The sequence below is a fragment of the Danio rerio genome, chromosome 2 (assembly GCF_052040795.2).
Source record: "Danio rerio strain M-AB ecotype USA chromosome 2, GRCz13ab, whole genome shotgun sequence".
NCBI classification, from domain to species: domain Eukaryota; kingdom Metazoa; phylum Chordata; class Actinopteri; order Cypriniformes; family Danionidae; genus Danio; species Danio rerio.
The window spans coordinates 31,262,832-31,285,000 of NC_141022.1; the positions used below are offsets into that span (position 1 = coordinate 31,262,832).

Consider the following 22,169-nt stretch of genomic DNA (forward strand, 5'->3'; position numbering starts at 1 on the left):
AATTGAGTAGGCTAAAATATCCATAGTGTATGTGTGTGAATAAGTGTGTATGGGTGTTCCCCAGTGATGGGTTGCAGCTAGAAGGTCATTCGCTGTGTAAAACATATGCTGGAATATTTGGCGGTTTATTCCGCTGTGCCCGTTTAAAAGTACCCAAGAGTATAGAGTATCCCGATGTGATCAGCTCATGCGTTTACATGCAATTTATGCATGGATGTGTACACGTAAAATTCTGTAGTGCTTTAGTAAATGTTTAAGGGCATTTGGTTATTTTCAGTCCTCACACAGTAAACATCCGTCTTTTTATCAGTGAAATCATTGATCATTGCCTGTAAAGATTTCAGACATCTTCTTGCACACTTTTAATGCTTCCAAACGGTTTGTTGCATTTATGAAGCGCTAATGTCTGGAGGTTGTTTAGTATGATGCAATTTACTTTCTATGTGCGATTTGATTGGACAAGAATCAACTTTAGCCAATCTTCAGAGACAAGAAAACAAGTAGTGACTGCAAATTGAAGGAAAATAGTGGACTAAAAGTAACAAAACAGCACTAAAAATTAACTCAAGGGAAAGTAAGAGTACACATTTTTTTTAATTACTTAGTAAATTACAATTCCTGATAAAAACTACTCAATTACAGTCATTTGTGTATTTGTAATTTGTTGCTTTACACCACTGCATATATTGACAGTCTTGACCTTATTCTTCAATGTGAAAGTGCGCTCGTTCTTGCGATTGTTTTAGAACTTCCGATTTGGTTGCTTATCGGAAAAATGACCAGAAATAATAAAGGCAGAAAAAGGTCAAACTGTTTTTTAGTATTATTTATAAAGTTCTAATGAAGCATGCTAGATTGTGTTTTTAATATTGCTTGAAAGTGATTTGTCTCTTTATGTGTTTGTTGTATCATGATGCTACTGCCCTAATTTAATTGCCACTGGTGGGATTAATAAAGTTGTTCAATTAAAAAAAAAAACTTAAACTTATCTCATGGCAATTCATTACCTTTTGATTTAGTGGCTAATTTGTGTTCATTTACACAATCTCATTGATACATTTAAGAACGATTTGCTCAACACCCAATGAGGGGCAAAGGTGGGGTTTGGGGACACACCTTCTTTTAAAAATCCTGTTTTCACATGGATTAAATCATATGAATTTGAACAAATTGGGCAGCCTGGTGGCGCATTAAGTCACAGGTTCAAGCCTCGACTTGTCCAGTTAGCATTTCTGTGTGGAGTTTGCATGTTCTCCTTGTGTCTGCTTGGGTTTCCTCCTGGTGCTCAAAGACATGCTACAGGTGAATTGGGTCAGCTAAATTTTCTGTAGTTTATGTGTGTGAATGAGAGTATATGTTTCCCTGTGATGGGTTGCTGCTGGAATGGTATCCGCTGCGTAAGACATATGCTGGATCAGTTGGCGGTTCATTCCGTTGTGGCGACCCCTGATTAATAAAGGGACTAGCCAAAAAGAAAATTAATAAATGAATACATTTTTTCAAATTAGCCACTATTCTGACAATACAGTTGCCTCGTGAGATCGGCCTGAGAATACAATAAAGTTTTTTACCCAACTCTGTTTATTAATCACGTTGCTGTCGTTCCAATCCCCTGAGACTTTTATTCATTTTTGCAACAAATCTGAGAGCTTTCTCATCCGACAGCAATCAATGTCCATCTGAGTTAAGCGTTCAATATGAAGCTCCAAGAACACTTTTGTGCACCAAAATACAGTTGATTTGTTCACCTACATCTTCTCACATGTATCAGGTCAAGGTGTGCATTTATGGTAATAAAAATGGACAATTATGTTAATTAACATCACGCAGGGGTGGATTTAGTGATTTGGATTCTGCTCCACAATTGAGGGTGGGGGACACAATTGCGATGTAATAAAACTATTTTTTAATATAAAAACTTTTTTTAGACCCTCATCACACAAAAAGTGATGGAAAATTATGTTTATATAATTTATAGGTATATTTTATGCTTAGGTGCTTTTTTAGGGGCCTTTAGATTTTCTTGGGCCATAAGCAGCCGATTACCTTGCTTATTAGTTAAGCATTGTATCTGATGTGGATGACATAGGCGAAAACAGTCTTTCTGTCCCACAAAAAGTGTTCTTGGAGCTTTGTGTAAATACAGTTTAACTGCTGAAGTTGGTCTGAAAATAATTTTTGTTCCTTCTGTGGAATTTGCTGTCAACGGAGGATGAGGGAGCTCTCGGATTTCATCTAAATACCAAAATTTGTGTTCTGAAGATGAATAAAGGTCTCAGGGGTTTGAAATGACATGAGGGCGAGTCATTAATGACTGAATTTTCATTTGAGGGTGAACTAATCCCTTAAGCTTGTAATTGATCGCACTCACTCTTCTGTCTCCATAGTGTCTGCTTCTGCAACATAGTTTGAGGGAATGAAACCTTCTTTTCGTGTGGTCAAAGACCTCGCTTTCCACCACTCGCCATGCCTGGAAAATAAATCACACATCACAATAACAGCCAACGAACAAAATACTGCAGGACACTCAAAGGATGATGATGGCTTTTACTTACTCCTCAATAATTTTTAACTTCTCTCCTTTTTTAAAGCCCAGATCATCAGCGTGAATGGCTTCATATGGATATAAAGCGACAACGATTTTTTCCTTCTCTGTTTCAAGACAATGAAAAAGCAGATTTACAAAGAACTTCAAAGCTACAAAAGGATCAAAATAAAGGGATTGAAACCTACCTTCCATTTTTTGGAAAACCTGACCAGGCAGGAGACCGGCATTTTGGGTAGTCTGTGAAACACAATGTTTCTCGATCATCAAACAATCATGAAATTGTTTTAAATATATCAGAAAGCCTTTCTCTTCAAGTTTGATGAAGGTAAAATCTGCTAAATTAATCTTAAGATGATTTATTTTTCTTTTTTTTTTTATTTCCCCCATCTAGCTTACTACTTACTATAGGAGGCTTATAGGAGGTTGGATCTCTCACATATGTTTGGTCAGTACGTACTGGATGCTCTTTGTTCACTGGTTCAAGCACACATCCATTTTGGTCACCATCCAACTTGGATTTTTTACAACCCATGTTTTCCTGCAAGAAGATGAACTACTGTTAAATTTGAAGAAAATTTGTAATGAAATCAATACACACCAAATGACACCAAGGAATTATGCTTAATGGCTCTTTTGTTTGATCAATGTAACTCAAGTGAATCAATAGTTTAGACATCACAACAGTTTTTTTTTAACAACAGTTGTTATTAAGGAAGAGAATATGATTTCTATGTACAGTGCTGAGCATAAATGAGCACACTTCCTATTGAAAATCTGCATTTTAATCCATTTCCAGCCAATGATTCTGAGTGCATTTAAACAAAACCATTTTAATAAACAGTTATATTGATTGATTAAAGAGTTTGGTTACTGAACATCCTTAGGAATAGAAAGATAATACATTTAGCTTCAAAGAAGTTGTTGCAGATAAAAAATACAAGCTACAAAATTTCAACACAAGTTAACATTTTTTATGTTTCTCTTGATTTTTCACGTTTATAATTTTTTTTATTCAATATGTTTCTCCAATAGATTAATTTGGGTTTAGTAACGTTTGGACCGTCATCTTCAGTTTAGTTTTATTTTTTTGTTAGAGTTGTTCCAGTTTTGGCATTGGTACTTACTAATTGAATGTATATGCACACAATATTATTGTAAATAATTCTGAAATTATTAATCTAAAAGAGATATCTGTGAGCGGTGTATTTATTCTGAGCACTGTTTATAAATTTGAGTCTTCGACCCATATCATATACAGATGTTACTACTTCAATGTGTTCCTTGTACCGCCATTCATGCCGCGGCGACGGCGGTGCTTGATGCGCCAGCAGCATTTGACCGCTGGGTGGCACTTTAACCACAGATATTCAGCTTTGCCTTTTCACAATGCTAAACAGACTGTTCTGTAGGCGTAGCTTACTGTATGTGATGTGATGTGTTCAATTAAAATATAATTTTAATTTAGTTTTTCTGGTAATAGACATGCTCTTACACTATACTATGCTGTAGAAAAGATACATGGTGAGAAGTCAAAAAGCTAATATAAGAATTAAGTTATTAGCCTTCAGTGCCCGATTAAATTGCGTTGGGGTGAAAATAATGTTTTGATTTCTTTGACTATCATGGCAATGTTATAATCTCAAATCTTAAACGTGCGCATATGAAAAACAGCAAAATAATATAGATTATCCTGCCGATAGAGCACATCACCTCACAGTTGTGAACTTGCGATCACCTCAACTTACATTTAATTTTTTTTTTACCTGGTTTATTGTAAACTTATTAAGTGCAAAGAGGATTCGTTTTGGAAAATAGAATTGAAGAAATGAAAGACAACTAAAATGAAAGCACAAACATTCAGTACAAATAATTAGTCTTAAATAAATAAATAAATAAATAAATAAAGCAGTCTTTTAGTCTAAATATAGAGAGATGTAGTGTTTGCTATTTTGATAGAACTAAGACTAGACATGTTCATTTATATTTTTAATTTACGTTTTTATTTACATTTTCGTTGTTGATTATATTTACGATCTCATTTTATGTTTCAATTATAGTACATAATAATAAACGAATAATGAAAATAAATGAATAATGAAAATATTACATAAATTAAGTCTGGCAGGTTTATTTTTAATAATTTAGTTTCAGTTCCGTTTTTTTGTTTCAAAACGACAATGTTCTGCTTTAAAGTATAACTGTTGTTTTGTTTTGTTTTTTTACTTAATGGCTCAGTATGTTTTGTATTCTATTTTCATATTCAGTCACCTTGCATATGCGTGTGAAATATAATGCCGCATAACCGCGGAAAAAGAAGAAAAGGCTGTCAGTTAAAGCTAATTAATCAAAATAAGCTATATTAAAATACAGCATTTATGTTAATACAGGCAGAGTGTGAACAAACGGCTAAGATATGTGCTTGCCTTGTCCCGCAAGTTTATTTTTAATAATTTAGTTTCAGTACTATTAATTTTTTTCTCAAAACGTCAATAGCACCTTCAATAATCTAAACATTAAAGATGGACCGCAAGATGTGTTGAGTGGCTATATGTGAAGAACAATGGCAAAGCTAAGTGTGATTATTGTAATAAACTAATAAGTTATAAAGCAGAGTCCCGACCAACAGGACTGACTAAGCATATGCGGTTGGCTCATTCTTCACGAATATAGAATTAAAATTATGGCGCGTTAGGTTCATTGTGCATCCTGCAGGTGCAACCAACAAGGGTTGTGCATTTGAGTTTAACTTTTTGAGCGTTATAAGCAGCTCGTTGTTAGTTTTTATTTAAATATATCGAGCCGAAACTAAGCAGCGCATTCTCTCCGCCTCCTCGTTAATAACCAGCGGGACACGCCACTGAAGCAGTGGAGGACACTCCGTCGTTCATAATCTTTGCTGATGTGTCGGAGTCGAAAGAATATATCAAAGAGGAATGTTCTTTTGACAGTCCCGATATGTTCAATCTTTTTTTCCCTGTCATTTCTCTTCAGCAAATTATATTTTTAAAGCTGCTTGATTCTTTTAAAACCGAAAGCAGAGCCCGTCAATTGGTGTTTTTTCATAAGATACTCCTCTATCAAGGTTTTATTTTATGAGTATTCTTTAATGTGCTTTTTAATAGTTTTATTTTATTCAAAGCAGCACCTAAAAGCGAATTTATCCTCAAAACGTGGCATGAGAGCGATGCATGTCATGTGTCGCATATTGCCTTTTTTTCTGATCTTTTTGCATAAAGGTTTTAATCAAAAGACAGGTAATTTAATTACTTTCGATGTGCTAAAATATTTGTTAAATAAATGTTATTTCAAAAAAAGCATATGCAATGTGCTCTGACAGGTAAAATCCGATTCTTTCTCTCTTTCAAGTTCAAAGCAAATTTGAATGCCAAAGGATTTTAGATATGCATATACAAGACTATGTAGTATATTAACATCAACAAATTAATAAAATAAGTAGCAAATGAGAAATAAATGACAGACAAGTTGAACAGACATTATCTCTAATTATCAGAATTGCAAGATTAAAACAGCTGAATATAGGCCTAAATAATCTAGAAAGCAACTACTGCGCGCTGATATTTCTTCTTCTTTTTTCGGAATAACGAACAATTTCAACCGCGGGGAGATACCGACAGCTTGATTTGCAGTATTTTCTAACATGTTAGAAGCGGGCAGCGGACATCAGCTAGCATATGTTTTACGCAGTGACCGAGCAAAAAGAGCGCTCTCTTCACAGCTCTGTGGATGCTGCTAGCGGCTTCTTTCTTTTTGTTATTTATTTTGCAGATAATACACCATATGAATACAACAGAAAGACATAACACTTTACAAATTACCTTTTGTAGACTCAAAACAAGTGTCATATCTTGATAAGCCTAAGCCACATTGAAATATAATTTAAAGAATTACATTATCGGATATAATAAAATCGCATTAAATAAATAAACCAATATAAAACAAGCAAAAGCAAGCTATAACAGTTTAGGTAGGCCTATACATAAATAAAACCGTTAAAGCCAAATCAAACTTTTATTTTACAAGATATTTTCTTTTAAAAGATTTTAGATATTTTCTAAAAACAATAAACACCAGAGAAGGTTTAGAATTTATAAAGTATTTGGATATGATGATAATAATCAAATCGTGCAAACAGCATTTTTGGGAACACGTTTCAGGTCTCTCCAGTGCATTTGGGCTGAATGTTTGACTGTGTCTAAATGAGGATGTTATAAAATACATTTTCTACCGAGTTATTAACGGATGCACAATGTCAACAGGGCTGGGTTTGCGTTACGCGCTGCGAGCAATATAGGCCGACAGTGGAAATGCGACATGACTTCGGTCTCGATGCCCATTAACACCTGAAAGACAAGCTTTTGGTTATGAGATGGGGGAAGGGGTATGTCTCCACCCTCAAGTGTTTTCCACAAACATGGTTACACAAAATCCAAAACTCCCGAGGACGGATGGCGTAACCGTAGCAAAACCTATGCGTTTTAAAACCAAACCGCAAATGGGGCCTTATGAAAATGAATGTTTCTATGCACAGCAACTTCTGGACTGAACTATACTTGTTATTTAAAATATCTATATTACGCTCTAGCATTCGCCAAAACGAATTTGTACATACAAACACCGAACATAGCCTAGCTGAATAGGGTGTTGCCTGCTGAGCCATGACAGCAGCAGACAATTCCGCACGACCATAAAGCCTTCACCCGACAGTTATTTTCTAATATTCACAACGCGAGCCACAACAATAGACATGCCATGCCCATCATCCTTACAGACAACTTCGCTTTAAACTGTATTAAGGTCCCATTTACACTGCACAGCAGTTTTATATAAAACGTTAATGATACATATAACAGGCTACATTTTGATGGTGAAATAACCTTTTAAACGATGGCTTTTTATTTCAGTATTCAAACATTAAATAACGAATGCATCAAGTGAAATAACGAATATGCAAAAACACATGTATATAAATATAAATGACTATTATAATTAGCAAAATGCTGCTCTATAGACAAATACTGCTTGACATTTTAGAAAATGTTTTGCGTATACCCAGTACCGAGAACAAACAAACAAAAGCACATGGCTTGTTAATCAATTTAATCAAGCTCTAGCCATGAATAAAATAATAGACTATTTTATTATTTTAATATTTTAGACGACGGGTTAGTAATTATGGTTATGTTCAGATCAATGAAATAATAACTTTAATAATTCTGCTTTGCATTTTTCTATGCATTACTAACATCACTAAACCATACATTTGTTTTATAAGTTAACCAAATATTTGCAGAGATTCAGCGGTTTTTTTTTTCTGACGCGTCAAATTCAAATACAAAACATACTGAGCCATTAAGTAAAAAAACAAAACAAAACAACAGTTATAGCTACTTTAAAGGAGAACATTGACGTTTTGAAAAAAAAACTGAACTGAAACTAAAGTATTAAAAAAACAAACCTGCTAGACTTAATTTATGTCCTGCGGCAAAAATATTTTTATTATAATCTGCTTAAAATAGGTCAAATTATTTTATTTTTTTCTGCTTTTGATGAAGCTGCATTCAACTTAAGCTCAATGTCGGCAATGTCTTTAAATAAATAATATATCTAGGCCTATTTTCATTATTCATTAATTTTCATTATTCGTTTATTATTATCTATAATTGTTGAGACATAAAATGAGATAGTAAACTATAATCAACAACGAAAATGTAAGTAAAAACAGAAATAAAAACATAAATGAAAATGTCTTGTCTTAGTCCTGTCAAAATAGCAAACACTGAACATCTCTCTATATTTAGGTTAAAAGACTGCTTTATTTATTTATTTATTTATTTATTTATTTATTTATTTATTTATTTAAGACTACTTATTTGTACTGAATGTTTATGCTTTCATTTTAGTTGCAAAAAGATCAGAAATTGATCTCGCACGCGCAGGGAAAAAAGGCAATTATGCCACACATGACTTGCATCGCTCTCATGCCAAGTTTTGAGGATAAATTCGCATTTAGATGCTGCTTGAAATAAAATAAAACTATCAAAAAGCACATTAAAAACTTTAATAAAAAAATTAAAACATTCATAAAGGAGTATCTTATGGAAAAACACTATGGGCCCTGCTTTCGGTTTTAAAAGAATCAAGCAGCTTTAAAAAATATCTAATTTGCTGAAGAGAAATGACACGAAAAAAAAATAAAATAAAAAGATTAAACATATCGGGACTGTTAAAAGAAAATTCCTCTTTGATATATTCTTTCGACTCCGATACATCAGCTAAGATTATGAATGACGGAGTGTCTCTCCTGCTTCAGCAGCGTGTCCCGCTGGTTAAACGATGAGGCGGAGAGAATGCGCTGCTTAGTGAACCTAACGCGCCATTATTTTAATTCTATATTCGTGAAGAATGAGCCAACCGCATATGCTTAGTCCTGTTGGTCGGGACTCTGCTTTATAACTTAGTTTATTACAATAATCACACTTAGCTTTGCCATCGTTCTTCACATGTTGCCACTCGGCACATCTTGCGCTCCATCTTTAAACAAATGTTTACATTATTGAGGTGCTCTCCGGCGGCGAAGTTTCTGGCAGAGTAGCGAGTGAAAAAATGTGCTTGCAGAAATTGGAATCAAAATTTAAATTATATATAACAAGCATCGTATTCTTTCTAATCCTCGCCCAGTTTTAATACAAGTTGTTTTTATATTTGTGGCTGTGAAGTTTATTAAGAATATATATATATAGCCTACTTTATTTTTTTATACTTTAAGTGATCTGCTTGAGGTAGGTCACGTTTATCAATGGTAAGTTTTAGCCTAAGTTTACATCAATAACATAATGTGTATTGTCCTTTACCATACAAAAAAAAAAACAAGAAAAAAAAAAACATTATTATACATAGTTGCCTGTAGCCTAAAGGCCGCAAATGCATTAAAAGGCAAGCGCATATCTTAGCCTTGAGTTTGTTCACACTCTGCCTGTATTAACATAAATGTTGTATTTTAATATAGCTTATTTTGATGAATTAGCTCTAACCTTCGACAGTTTTTTCTTCTTTTTCCGCGGTTATGCGGCATTATATTTCACACACATTTGCAAGGTGACTGAATATGAAGTTAAAATACAAAACATACTGAGCCATAAGTAAAAAAAAAACAAAAAAACAAAACAACAGTTATAGCTACTTTAAAGGAGAACATTGACGTTTTGAGAAAAAAAATGAACAGAACTGAAACTAAATTATTAAAAATAAACCTGCAAGACTTAATTTATGTCCTGCGGCAAAAATAATTTTAATATACTTTTAGTGATCTGCTTAAGGTAGGTCAATTTATTTTTCTCAGTGTTTCACGTACTGTACGGCAATGTCTTTAAATAAATAATTTATTTAGGCCTATTTTCATTATTCATTTATTTTCATTATTCGTTTATTATTCGTTTATGTACAATTGTTGAGACATAAATAAGATAGTAAAATATAATCAACAACGAAAATGGAAATAAAAACAGAAATAAAACATAAATGAAAATGTCTTGTCTTAGTCCTATCAAAATAGCAAACACTGAACATCTTTCTATATTTAGGCTGCTTTATTTATTTATTTATTTATTTATTTATTTATTTATTTATTCATTTTAGTTGTCTTTTACTTCTTCAATTCTATTTTCCAAAACGAATCCTCTTTGCACTTAAAAAGTTTACAATAAAGCGTGTTAACAAATTTTAAATGATTAATGAAGGAATTATAATGCTTTGACTTATTGTTTAATATCATTTACAAGCACAGTAGCTGTATGATCTATTTCTGTCCGTTCGCATCCCGTCCCTTTGCGCCCCCTGGCGGCTCATTCACAAACTGCGGTCATACACTAAAAACAGAGCGGCACCTATTTCAAACGGCGGCGGTACCAGCCGCGGCGTTAATAGCCACTTTGAACTCTCACCTACTGTACAACTTATGTTATTATTTCAGAAAGGATCATTAAACCTGACACAAAATGAAGATATGAAACGAAGCAGATGCTGGTTGTTTACATGAACAAAGGTATAAATGATTTTCTCCTACACAACCAATACAAAGCTTTCTATATAAGTATTTGAAGATGTGTATTATAATAAGAAATGTTTTAAATTGTTTTAATTCTGTTTACCTCAAAGCTAAATCATTATACTGTAAAAAATAAAAACCAGATTCATTGTGAGTTTCTATTTAATAAATATTTAATATTATGCATTTTGGGCAGCACAGTGGTATAAGTCGCTGGTTCGAGTTCATAAATAACTGAGAACATGTAGTTGAATTATTCGAAAAAAAATAATTGAGGTGATGATGCATACCACACCTAATCCTATTCCAAGACCTTGGTCAGGTATGTAGGTTGTGAAATAAACTGTTTGGTGTAGTGATTTTAACAAAAACTATAGAAAATATATTTAAAGGGACTGTAGTGTGGTCAAGACCTGCCTGGAACAACTTTAGCTGTACTTTTATCTAAATATAAGTGCATGCCATAGAATGTTCATACACTACCTGACAAAAGTCTTGTTGCCGATCCAAGTTTTGGGAACAACAAATAATAACTTGACTTCTAGTTGATCCTTTGGTATCAGAAGTGGCTTATATGAAAGGCATAGGCCTCTAGATTACGCTTATTTTACCAAAATAAAATATGATCAAGTCTTGACTTTTTAAATTATTTAATTAGTCTGACTTTGCTTAGACAAAAGTCTTGTCACTGCAGAAATAATGTACAGTATAGAATATAAAGTCATGGTGCAGCAGAAAAAGGTTTAATATTGTGTGACTCCCATGAGCTTGGAAGACTCAAATAACTAATTAATAAAGACATCTGGAATGACAAAGAAAGCGTTCTTGCAGGAGTTCATCAAGATTCCTTGGATTCATATTTAATGCCTTAATAATTTTCATGTCTGGTGACTGGGCTGGCCAATCCTGGAGCACTTTGACCTTCTTTGCTTTCAGGAACTTTAATGTAAAAGCTGAAATATGAGAACAAAAAATCTACCTTCTGCCACATTTCCAAATAATCAATTAGAAGTCAAGTTATTAATTGTTACTATAATAACTGAGACCGACAACAAGACTTTTGACAGGCATTAATATTTTACTTAATGACTTTAAAAAATATATTTACACAAAGTAACTTTTTTCATTCTAGATTATCACGATCTTAGTTTTGATCTTTGATGTATTGTTAATAATTAAAAAAACGCACAAATACAAACAAAACAATATATATTGAATAAAGCTAAAAACCTGTAACCATTGACTTCCATAGTATTGGTTTTCCCTACTATGGAAGTCGATGGTTACAGATTTTCAGCTTTCTTTAAAAGAGATTAAAGAAACTCATAAAGGTTTGGAACCACGGAAGAGTCAGCTAATAGTGAGTACATTTTTAGTTATCCTTTTAATAGACATTATTCACTAGAGAATTCATGCTCGTTATACAGTTATATTCGTGATGGGGGCTTAATACATTTGGGAAGTGGAAAATAACGTCATAATATTGTTTCAATTGCCATACGCCACCATGAATAAAATCATTTATTAAACTGATCATTTAAAAAACATTAAAGTCAGATTAAGTCTTTAAACTGAAAGTCAACAAAGCACAAATTAAGATTCCTGCGGTGTCTAAATTTATGACCACAGTCATGGTGTTTATTCACTGATGTATTTGCATTTGAAACAGTGACGAGTGTTCATTCAAGTAGAACAGCTGCAGAGAAGTATCAAATTACTCAGAATAAAAGGCTTTTAGAGCAATCCCTAATACATGTCATAAGCATAAAAATATGCTCTCTGTGCAATAATAACCCTCTCAGCATGTTATAAGACACAACTAACACTTAAAAAACAAAACAGAAGTTGAGCCAAACACATTAAACGCTATGCCCTGTTTTACATAAATCATCAACCGAGACAGGGCTAAACAATTCCAGGTCAGAGTTTCATATAGAAGAAACCAAGGAATTTCCCCACACATACACACAAGATGTCCTTTCCTAATTCTCACATGTAATAATTCTGTTTCACATGTTTATCATATGAATGTCACAAATGCTGCTTCAACTGCACCAACAGAAACAGGATTATCAAAAGGAAATGCATGGGCAATAAATAAACTTTACGTCAGTAAGCAAGAGCATTCTTCATTTCCTTTTCTATTCACAAGGTTAAAATAAAAAATATATATATGTAAAAAATGAACTGAAAACTTAAGAAAAGTTGATTTTTGGTGCTTAAATTTGTTTAAAGCATTTGTTTGATGAAAATAACAGATGATATTTTCCAACCTTGAATATTGTGCGCAAGTGTGTATACTGTAAAACCCAAAAAGTTAAGGTAACTCAAACCATTAGAGGAAACTGATTGCTACAAACCATTTAAGTTCAAAACGAATCCTAATGAGTACTATCTCTTTTTGTCACATTCTTTGTAAAGTGTCCCTGAGCTCTGGAAAGGCACTATATAAATAAAAATTATTATTATTATTATTATTAATCCGTTTGTGTACATGAAACAATCTGAGCACAGTAAAACCTAATCAATTAAGAAAACTTATACCCACTAAGGACTGTAAAGCCCCAATAAGTTAAGACAACTCAAATAGTTTGAGGTAACTGATTGCCACAAAAATCAATTGAGTTCAAAACTCTTTCAAATGATTGGAATTCTCTTCGAGTAAGATTTGAGTTGTCTACACTCATTTTGTTTGGTAAATTTGACTCTTGGGTTTTACAGTGTATGTACAGCTATAGATGATCAGTTGCTTTGACCAATGGTCAACTTTATCAATTGAAATGAGTGTAGGGTTAACTCAAAATTGACTGAAAGTTAATTCTACTCATTTGAAAAGAGTCTTGAACTCAGTGTTGAAGGTAATGAGTTAATCAAATACTTTATTACTTCAACTTAAATGAAGTAAGTTCACAGTACTCATAAAGATTAGTCTTTTAACTCAAATGGTTTGCAGCAATCGATTTCCTCAAACGGTTTAAGGCAAAAGAGTTGCCTTAACTTATTGGGTTTTACAGTACTCAGTTGGTTTGAGTTCTCTTCATTTATTGGGTTTGACTGTGCTCAAATTGCTTTTTTTACTCAAATGGATTAGGTTCACAGTACTCATTAGGATTAATTTTTGAACTTAAATGGTTTGATACAATTAGTTTCCTCAAATGGTTTGAGTTACCTTAACTTTTTGGGTTTTACATTGTGGGAATTCTCTTCCAGTAAGATTCGAGTTGTCTACACTCATTTTTTTGGTGAATTTGACTATTAGGTTTTACAGTGTATGAACAGCTATACTGTAAATGATCAGTTTCTTTGGATTTAAAAGATTTATTATGTATTTATTTGAGTAAAATATTGATACATTTAACAGTAATTATTTTATATTAATACCAATTTAAAAACAACAACAACAAATATATAAATTTCTCATTTGGAGTTCCACAAAATTAAAATCAGGGGTTTCCACCAAAAATATCACAACTACTACTAATAAAAATGATCATCATTTATACTTAACACACAATAAACATATATAAAAATGCTAAATAAATCAATCAAGAGTATGCCATCAAAAAAAATATTTAACTCTTGCTTTTGGGCCAAGCCAGTGTCAAAAGTATAATAAAAAAATCACAGCTTTTTATTTATTTATTTTCACAAATTACTAGCCATAAATAAGTCACAGTCTCTTATTGAAACAAAGTCCACATCAGATGTTTCTACATCTCTCAATGCATCAGACTTTGATCTGTACATACATATTTAGCAGAAAATCCATGTGATATCAGAAGTAATAAGGAAGAAACCAAGGGAAAAACAGTGCCCTCTATTATGCTGAAGGTGAACGCTTGGTTAAATGACTACACTAAACGTCGGTCCTGGACTTCACTGAAGTGGTAGTATTTTTAGATGTTATTGTGCAGGAAACTAGAAACAAGGCTATAATGCTAGATTAATGTGTGAGCAAGCAGGCCACTGGGGCTGCACACTTCCTCTGGCCAGCGTCTCGAAAACGTTCAGTATGACAGGAAAGAAAAAGACACACAAAAGACCTCTCAACTACTTCTTCTCTTAAGAACGCTGTATGTGTTGATTGAAATGCAATCTAGGCTGTTTAACACTGGTTTCTAGCCTGCAGATATGGACATATTTAATAGTGTGGAGGAGAACAGTAAGTTAATACGTCTGAAAAAAATTCAAATACTATAATGGGCTTATCTGCTACAACTCGGGTCAAGTGTCGTGGTGTAACATCAAGTTGATAAATATAAATTGTTACGCTCAACTGCCCCACCAAAAAAAAAAAACAAAAAAAAAAAATTGGATTGCTTTTCTTACCTTCTAATGTCGTTAGTTAACACTCAATGCATTTTTTTCAACACATCCCATCATTTCTAAAATATCAACCAATTTGGTGTATTGGTTTATGGTAAAAGCACCAGAATAAATACAAATATAAGTGTAAGACCGACTTATTTAAAAAAAAAAAAATCAAAATAAAACATTTTTGAATACTAAATCACCTTTCATTACTTTGATTTCAGCAACTTTACACCTTTCAATGTTGATTTCTTACTAAATCAACGTTCATTCTTTAAATGACTATAACAGTCATTAATTTAAACAGTCAAAACATGGTTAACCATTTGGTAGAGCAGGCAGTTAAAAGGGTAAAACAAATAAAGACCAGAAATAACTCAGGAAGGGGTTTTCACAGTGACGCCAAAATATTTTCATAGATTTTAATAACCTAAATAACTTTTTTTTTTTCCACCATAAAGAACTTAAAGGTTTCATGGTGGCACAGATGCAAATAAGTAAAGCAAAACAAACAGTAAAATGGGAATCTAACATGATATTAGAATGAACAATTTAAAATTTAATTTCTATATAATTCAATTCAATATAATAATATTCTAGATAATGAAAAAAAAAATTATGCTTCATCTTTCAAATCATTGTAGGCTACAGTACTTGCAAACTATTGACTGGTAGGCTACCTATAATATATGTGTGTGTGTGTGTGTGTGTGTGTGTGTGTGTGTGTGTACAGTGTATAGTCAACATTTTAAGTGAATCAAAAAACTGATAAAAAAAAGAGACAAGAATAGGTTGTTCGACAGTTTTAGGACAACTTGATGAAATGTTTGAGTCCACTTTAAATGTTTACTACTAATACACACGTACTGTACACTGATGTTGTGTTTTGTATACTGTGAGTGGGGTCTGGCCAAAATAAACTAAAGCCAGCTAAGATGAAAGTCATGACCATGAGTTAATAATTATTCATATTTTACCGCCTTTTCATTTCTCCAGGAAATCACTAAGCTAACACGCTTTTATCTTGTTTTTGCACCTTCAACATACACATCATTGATTTATTTCTCTTATTCCAAAGCTCTCATATAAAGTAAATACAAACACCGGTTAAAACGTTACATTATTTACATTTACTGTAACAGCGCAGCAACACACCCAGACAATCTTTTGTAGAGAACAGCAGAAAAGAAAGAAAATGTCTACCTACCCGTCAGACTGCCAGAAAACGGTTAACTCGCATTTAAAGGGACTTGTTTCTGAGAGGAATGACCGTCGAGTGCGCGCTCTCTGACTCTCATTGAAGCGCCACACACACGCACACAAACGCAGAATGAGGAACCAGAGAGTGGACGACTGGTGTTTTTACCGTTCTTTCAACTTCCTGGTACTATTCATCGTGTTCACCAGACTTCTGTTTTGTCTGTTTGCATAAAACCACTGTTCCATTACGGCCATAAAGTCCAGACTCTTAAAAGCAGTGGCAAAACATGCGACTATGTTTTACTCAATATGATTTATACTTTACAAACACACAATACATTTATTTGTAAAACCAGGTGAATGGAAAGAAATTGATACATAATCAAACAAATGAATAGTGTACAACAAACTGTAATACTGGCATCTAATATAATTGTTATAATTGAAATGAAAACATAATTTTACTTACAGTACAGTGTGATATCTGAAAGATAGATAGATGTGTATACCGATATTCGGAATATTTTAGTAAAACTAAATCAATAACGACATATCTCTCTAAAACTCTGAGAAGTATTTATTAATAATGCAAATTTTTATAATGATAGTATCAATAGCTCATTGTTATTTCAAACTAAAATGTTTTTAAATCTGTATAGAGCTTTTATTTAGGCAGAAATCCACAAGGATACTTCTCTTTCGAAACTTCTCATTTGTTAACAGTAGATTTAGAAATTTCGGAAGACTTACATTTTCTCATCATTATTATAGCGCTTTCATAATGCAAAGGCAGTTTCACATAAATCAGAGGTGCCCAAATTTGGTCCTGGAGGACCGGTGTCCTGCATAGTTTAAATCTAACTGCAAATTAAAGACACCTTGGTTAACTTATTAAGCTCTTTGTAAACTTGCTTAAAATGTTCTGGCAGGTGTGTTGAGTCAAGTTGGAGCTAAACTCTGCAGGACACCAGCCCTTCAGGATTGAGCTTGGGCACTTCTAACATAGATGAAGAAAAAAAAAAAACAGTACCATATTTAAAATTTTGCAACATTTTAGCATATCAGACAGGCAGAAGACTGGTGGTACAATGCGGGTGTAGTTCAAGTAAAACTGGTTCAGTTCATTTTAATACAAATGTCACTGCTGAAGTTCGGTCCAAAGTAAAGCAGCTCCACCTACCCAAAGCAGGCTAGAGGAGACCCAGTTCTCCTCTGACCTAACAGGAAAGAATCAGAGCTGCAGTCTAAAAGACATTGGAGGACTTGTGAAAGACGAGCTTGATGATGAGCACAATGTGGATCATTTTACTGTGAACCGAGACCATAGTCCTGTATAAGTTTTACTGTTATATAAATACAACATAGATTTTGTGGAACTAATAATTGTGGCAAACCATACCACATCCTCAGGAATGATAATAATTACTCATTACAATGTTGACAATTTCCTGTAGAATCTACAGCAACTTACTGGCAGAAGTTCGCCAGGATTTTACTGTAGATCAAATACAGCAAAATGCTGTATTTACATTCACAGCACTATTTAGCATATGCATTTATAGTATCGTACATCTTTAAAATATACAGTAATTTTTACACAAAAATAACAAAGGCACAACTGGCCTACGTCAAAATAAAATGCAGGTCATATTACAGTAAAATACTGTGTAATTTACAAAAAAAAAAAAAAAAGCTAATAGTGACTATAACTACTTTTGTTAGTTGAATTTGGCGAGTGCAAATTTTAGGATGCATAGGAGGTAATGTTTTCTAAAGGTGTATCCAAACCGTGTCTGGGCGAGGTTCAGTTCAATTTTAATGCGATTAAATTAATACGCTGATTAAGAATCTATCACGTAAACATTGATTATTGATTAATTTAATCAGATTAAGGTCATAATCAAACTAAAAAGAAATCGGATTAATACATGTGGAGTATGCCGGTTTAGTAGCATTACTGAAGTGCAGACATGTAAACGCCTTAATTCAAAAAATTACCGTTGTGTAGGATTTTTTGCCGCATTTCGTGACATGTAGTCTGTACACACAAGGATGTTTGACACTATTCTATGAACCTACAGAGTCAGTGAAGGACTACAGACACCTGCATTTTTTTTCTCTCCATATGGTGTGCGGTATCAAACTCCATTAATCAGGGTTTCTGCGGGATTCACCAAGTTAAATTTAAGACTTTTTAAGACATTTTAAGAATGAAATTTTAGACTTATACAGGGCTAAATGCTAAGAATGTGTTTGAATATCCCAGTTTGAAAAGATTCTCACTTGCCATATCTAAAAATGATTAAAATTTAATATGGTTTGTTATCCTTCACTCCTGCCAATTGGTGAAGTTTTTTCTTCGCCACTGGCTTGCTTGGTTTGGGACTTGTAGAGCTGCCCATCGATGGATTTGCTCTACAGTGTTTGGACTATCAGCAGTGAATATTAAACCACACTGACCTGAACTAAACTCTGAAAACTGAACTGAAACTTTCATTTCACCATAATCTTCTATGTGAAGCTGCTTTGACACAATCTATATTGTGAAAGTGCTATACAAATAAAATGAATTCAACTGAATTGAATTAATATATTTACATAATACAACAATAATATAGTTTGAATATTTCTTTTTAATTAATTTTCAAATATATCCATTTACAAACCCTATAACCCTTACTAAGAATAGAACAAAACATAGCTATCAACTACTTCAGACTACAATAATAACCATTTACTATTAAAAAATGTATGTTAGGTCAGTATCCTGAACAAAATGAAGAACATTTTTAGCAAATGTTTCTGTAGAAAGTTTTTAGAAAAATTAAAACCTGGTGAAAATGACGTACAACCCAGCATTTCAGTAGATTCAAGATTTATTTAGCTTTTGAGATTTAAGACATTTTAAGACTTTTAAGACCCCACGGATACGCTGATTAAAACTAAACTCTTCCATCAGTTTATACTCGCATCGTTTGTCATGGGTGGCATTCATGAAATGCTCTTGAATGAAAGTGAAAGCGCCAAACTGCAGTTAAAGTTGACAAATTAAAAATGAAACACGTGAAATTACATGAAATTCTGAAGGAAATGTGGATAGCGTGGTGACGCAATGATGTTAGTCAAATTATTAGCTTTAAAGCATTAAAGCAGGATCATGAAAGCAACACTCAAAATTCAGATTAAGGCAAATAATTTGATTACTGAAGTACAGGTAAACGTAGTCACTGAAGATGTGATGTCACGTTTAAGGGACTGTTTCATATGAATTTATTAATCATTCTTACTTTTCAAAGAATGCGCACAGTCAAAGTTTAACAAAGATACAAACCCTCTCACCTTCAGAAAGCCTCCTAATACATGCAGCACAATGACTTTTATGAGAATCAAAAGTGGTGGATCTGTTCCGCAAAAGATTTGACTGTGTGTCACTGCATATGAAACGACATAAAATAATACAAACCAATTCAGACCTTTTCCTTAGAATACAAAATTTCCCATTATGCTTTGCGTGTATGCGCAAGGAGAATGCTAAGAACTTCCTGTCTGCAGCTAATGCGTATAAACGATCACATTTGGACAGCTTTGAAACGATAGTTTTAATCTGTTTTACCTACTTTTATCATCTTTGAACTAATACTGTTGTCGATCAGCGTCACCTCCAGGACTGGTTATTTTAAAAAAATGCGATTTAATGGTGTGGAAAACAACAGCAGTGAGGCATTTTCCCCTCGTTGTCAGACGGCATTTTCTGCTGTTCAAAAAAAACGTGGTCATCGCTAAAGTCAACAATTTCTCTTTCTTTCAAATATATAACCAGCCCAAACACATGTCATTCAACAAAATGTTTGACACACACACACATAGCCTACTGTACTGTCCCACTAACACACTGATTTATTAACTGTGACAAAGTGAAAATAAAGTGACATTTTGAAATAACAGAAAAACAAACCGTTGTGAATACTACACATTGAATGAAACATAAACGCCTCGCGATTAGAATGAACAGCAAATCAGCCAGCAGTCACAGACTTTAATTGGTCATTTTTGTAAATTGCATGACTTACATACCTGTTAAGTTTCATGCCAGTAATCTGGTTTGCGCTATGCTGCAGTGAAGTATTGCGTGTGTGTGTGTGTGAGTATTGAAGAGCCGGTGAGCTAACAGCTGATAGGCCGGTGAAACACACACACACACACTGTATATCTGACTACAGACACATGAACTAGGAGAACGTTTTTCTCTTGCGCTTGAACCACATCTGACAGATTATAACGGCTTTAACACAAACCTTTCAAAGTTGTGAGTCACAAAAACACTCCGTAATCCACACAAAACGCTACTGAAACCTATTTTCAGAGCGCAAATTACCAGTTGTAAACGCTGTAAATGGAAGTTCTAAACATTCTACCGGAAGACGCTGCTTGCTATGGCGCCCTCCATGCAGCAGCCAAGAAAAAGGTCTATAACTAAGGCCATCTCAATTATACAGAGCGAGAACGCTTCTCTTCAAAACTGAACAGTGGCATCATCGATGACTTAAGTGTGCTCAGGCTTGGATGGTAAACATGCAGTGTGAGTGCAGGCCAAGGGGGAGAGGGAAATGGGGACAATCGCACCTGGGCACGGTTCAAGACAACCGTGCCTAGTGTAAGTACACCCTAAAAGTGAATGAGAGGTCAGATCGTCCACAGTTCTGCAAATAAACTTTAATAGGTTTTATATCAATGCTGGAAAAAACATAAATACATTAAAACAAAACAAACTAGGAGCATCAAGAGGACAGTCTATAAAATTCATCATCAACGTCTTTACAAAAGGAGTTATAACATGTATAAGTGCAATAACCGAGTACAGATGACATACGTGTTAACGACCATAAAAGAAGTAATAAAACATAATGATTTTCACTTGATTAAATTCCCGAAGTACGCCGTGATCGTCTTCAGCTTGTTGTTCAGAAAGTTCTGCTCGACTTCTACCTTTCCACCTGGTCCGGCGAGAGACGCGATCTACACACAACGAAAGAGGAAGAAGAAAAGAGACAGAGCAGGTGTGAAAAAGCAGCACAGGCTAAGTAACCATCAGCAGACAATATCAACAATCCCCCACAGCACCAACATGCTCTTCTGGTTTGGGGAAAACTGTTGGTAAGGTCAACAAGAAAGGCACACAAGCCTGTCTCATTTACCAACACAAGCTGTACGATAATGGACAGCGATGAATTGACTTAAGATATTAGTGAAGGATTCAGCCACAGTCAAAAGCAGAATGCTCCGGAAAGTACTGTGGTTTCAAAAGGTGCGACCACACTAAACCAGCAGACAAGACCTTTCACAGAAATCAAAAACCACCATATAGCTGCAGCTGGCGGATCTCATATGCTTTAAACTAAAACCAGCTATATGCTTCCTTTAAAAAGAGCCAAAAGTAATGTTATTTGTAAATGATTAAAATCACAAAAAATAAAATTTCTTAATAATTGAACTGCTGGATTAATATGATATTTAAATGAACTAGAGATATATAGAAGGCTAAAAATAAGTATAGTAGTCATGCTTACTAATATTAAAACTGTTAAAGGGTATAAACTGAATGACCAATGAGGTGACTATTACATCATATGCTCTCAGACCACTGAACCAATGGCTAAAAGAGCACACATCTGTTGAAGGTTTATCTTCTGAACAATCTAAATGTGTTTCTTTGAAACAGATACAGTACTGTGGATGCATGTGCTCTTCTGATGAACCACTAAGATATGGTAACATGTGGGTCAATGTAAAGATCATGCAGTGCAAGGCCTAAAATACATATAACAATTTTTGGTCCCACTTTATATTAAGTGGCCTTAACTAATATGTACTTACACAGGAATTAACAGTTTGTTACAATGTACTTATTGTGTAAGTACATGTATTTATTGTGTACGTATGCTGATTAAATACCTGTATGTAATTACATCTGTAACTACATTTGTAAATATGCTGTTGACCATCCCTTAAACCTTAACCCACCCTTTAACCTACCCATACCACCAA

General features: G+C 33.8%; 2 protein-coding genes across 5 annotated transcripts in view; both read right to left on the reverse strand.

The window, feature by feature from the left end:
• lyn (LYN proto-oncogene, Src family tyrosine kinase) overlaps nucleotides 1-16,270 on the reverse strand; it is a 36,497-nt gene extending 20,227 nt beyond the window's left edge. The window contains exons 1-6 of one of the 3 annotated variants that reach the window (XM_087239263.1): nucleotides 12,947-13,040; nucleotides 10,519-12,831; nucleotides 2,952-3,812; nucleotides 2,734-2,785; nucleotides 2,556-2,652; nucleotides 2,372-2,470 (exon numbers count right to left, since the gene is read on the reverse strand). In XM_087239263.1, the coding sequence (XP_087095389.1) occupies nucleotides 2,372-2,470; nucleotides 2,556-2,652; nucleotides 2,734-2,785; nucleotides 2,952-3,080 (377 nt within the window). In that variant the 5' untranslated portion in view covers nucleotides 3,081-3,812; nucleotides 10,519-12,831; nucleotides 12,947-13,040. 3 annotated transcript variants of the gene reach the window in all.
• Nucleotides 16,271-20,816: 4,546 nt separating this feature from the next.
• The window catches only part of tgs1 (trimethylguanosine synthase 1), a 39,580-nt gene continuing 38,227 nt past the window's right edge, over nucleotides 20,817-22,169 (reverse strand). The window contains 1 exon segment of one of the 2 annotated variants that reach the window (NM_001423263.1): nucleotides 20,817-21,140. In NM_001423263.1, coding sequence (NP_001410192.1) covers nucleotides 21,036-21,140 — 105 coding nt within the window. In that variant the 3' untranslated portion in view covers nucleotides 20,817-21,035. 2 annotated transcript variants of the gene reach the window in all.